Consider the following 2,507-nt stretch of genomic DNA (forward strand, 5'->3'; position numbering starts at 1 on the left):
GGAACAGAGAGAGCAAGTGTAAGGGACTGTTGATGTTGTTAGAGAGGACAGAGTAAAGATTTGAGGAATTGGGATTGTTGTAGCTTGTGAAACTCAGTATATCGTCGTCTATAGAAAAACAAAGCTTGAGGGGTGGGGGGTGGGGGGAGGGTGGCAGGAGGAGGCAGGACGAAGGGTCAGGAAGTGAGATCTCACAGAGATAAATCGCTGCTAACGAATCAGCAGGGGAGGGGAGTGAACAGCCTTTGACAGCCATGAGATGACAAACAATTACTTCAAACAGAGAGACGAAGAGAGATTGACGAGGTGACCATGGAGAATGTTACAGTCTATCCTTCTTATATGGACAATTATTATGACACGTATCCTACTGAGATGAGTGAGGAAGAGGAGTGTGAAATTATCTCCCTTCCCCAGTCCAGTCTCTTCTTTCCCCTAGTTTACTGCCTGATCTTCGTGGTGGGAGTGCTGGGCAATGGGCTGCTGGTCTCGGCCATTGGGATGAGGTGCCGGGTCAAGAGACAGCTAGACATTTTCGTCTTGAACCTGGCTTTGGCTGATCTGGTCTTCCTGGTCACCCTGCCTCTCTGGATGGACGCTGAGGCCTGGGACCAGTCCTGGAGGAGTGGCCTCCTGCTGTGCCAGCTGAGCAGTTACCTGGTGGCAGTAAATGCCTACTCCAGCATCCTCTTCCTGAGTTGTATGAGTTTGGACCGTTACCTAGCCATCGTGTACCCGCTCCGCTCCCGGAGAGTCCGCTCCAAGACTTACGCAACGCTGACCTGTCTGTTTGTGTGGGCAACCTCGTTCCTCTTGGGATTGCCAGTACTTCGCAGCCGAACCATCCAGTCGCAGGACGAGGGGAGGGTATCCTACTGCGTCGAAGACTACAACTCCACCAACCCCGCTGTCTCTCTCACCTACTTGCTCCTGACTTTCTTCTGCCCAATGCTGGTCATCCTGGTCTGTTACTGCTCCATCACCAAGAAGCTGTGCCTCCAGTACAGGAGGAGCAAGAAACAAGACATCAAGCTGAGGAAGTCGATGAAGGTGGTCTTTCTGGTGGTGCTGGTCTTCTTGATCTCCTGGCTGCCTTTAAATGTTTTCCGTTGCTTGAATTTGGTGCTCCGCTGGGGGGTGGGGCAGGGGTCCTGCACCTTCCTGACAGTGGTGGGACTTGGCATGACGGTCAGCGCTCCCCTGGCCTTTGCCAACAGCTGCTGCAACCCAATCATCTACTGCCTCTATGACAGATCCATCCAGAAGGCTGTGATGCAGCTGCTGCTGCCTTGCCTCAAGCCCCTTCACCTCAACCAGCTCTCCACCACCTCCGACAGCCAGCCCAGTTCCGTCAGCATGGAAATTCCCAACAGCAGGAGGAGGTTGTCCCGCCCCACCATTCAGCTGTCCATCTGGGCTTCCAACCTCCAACCCTGAGCCACACTGCATGGATGAAGGGGATGGGGAGAGGGGGAGACGGCTGAGCTTGGTGCTAGAGCAAGATGAAAAAGGGGATATGTTGACATTCACGTGGAGAAAAGCATTGACATTGATTAGTTACATCCAATGTCCTGGTCTTTTAATCTATACATAATGCAACACACTGGATTCCTTCCAGAAGTGGTGTCATGCTTAAGTTGGCTGGCCAAGATAGGGACTTTCCAATCATGTTCAGATGATCTCGCCGGAAGCCAAATTCATTGTATGTGAAGATTTTGCCATTTGATAGAACCCTCAGAAATGCCCACCAGAAAAATGGAAGTCAAACAGAGATACTTCAGAGAAGCAGTCAGTGTCCTGGCTGACTCCACTTGTCACTGGAAGATGAACATTGCACTTTGACCCTGGGATGGACAGGTCGACACTTACGTGAACATTTGGTTTTGATGAGGCTGAGACTGAGACTCTTTATTTAAGATAAGTAACATGAAGAGGTGAATCCCTTGAACCCTTGGGTGATTGTGCAATGGGGATGTATGCCAACACCTTATATTGGTATTCAAAGCCAAACATGGCATGTCAGACACTGGTAGTCAAAAAATGCATAACCAAAGTTGGATTTCCTATGTATCTGTTGTTGTAATGACGATCCTTTGAATCCTTAACTTGCAGTCTGTCTGTCAGGCTGGAGATGATAATGGGAGATTACTCCTTTAAAGCTGTGATTCCAAAGCCTGTCTGGTTATTTTTTCACACAGCCATTGGCAGTGTGTTAACTAAAGACAGCTCCTGAGCGAAGCTGCAACCCCTCCTCCACCCCTTCATAAAACATCTGATGCTGTTTACTGCAGTGCAAATTAGGTAACATTTGACTGCCGGCCACATAAGAACTTTAAGCAGATGACCAACAATTTGGTCAAAGAGAAAGGTTTTAAGGAACTTTTTGATAAAAGCCTTTCCCTCTCTCTGCCTTCTCCCCTCACCTCCATTTCCTTCCTCCCTTGCGCACTCTTTCTGTCCATACACCTGCTCTCATTTCAACCCCCACTCCCCCCCCCCCCGCTGAC

At 49.8% G+C, this 2,507-nt stretch overlaps 1 protein-coding gene across 1 annotated transcript; it reads left to right on the forward strand.

The window, feature by feature from the left end:
- Window positions 1–312: 312 nt before the first annotated feature.
- On the forward strand, window positions 313–1,437 carry LOC145353749 (G-protein coupled receptor 15-like). Its single transcript, XM_080204521.1, has one exon. It carries the CDS (start codon window positions 313–315, stop codon window positions 1,435–1,437), a length of 1,125 nt encoding a protein of 374 aa, XP_080060647.1.
- Window positions 1,438–2,507: the final 1,070 nt, after the last annotated feature.

Source organism: Carcharhinus amblyrhynchos, chromosome 16 (genome assembly GCF_965287045.1).
Source record: "Carcharhinus amblyrhynchos chromosome 16, sCarAmb.v2.hapA, whole genome shotgun sequence".
NCBI lineage: Eukaryota > Metazoa > Chordata > Chondrichthyes > Carcharhiniformes > Carcharhinidae > Carcharhinus > Carcharhinus amblyrhynchos.

Coding starts and splice junctions, on each gene's coding strand:
- LOC145353749 (XM_080204521.1), top strand. CDS start 313: ATGGAGAATGTTACAGTCTATCCTTCTTATATGGACAATTATTATGAC.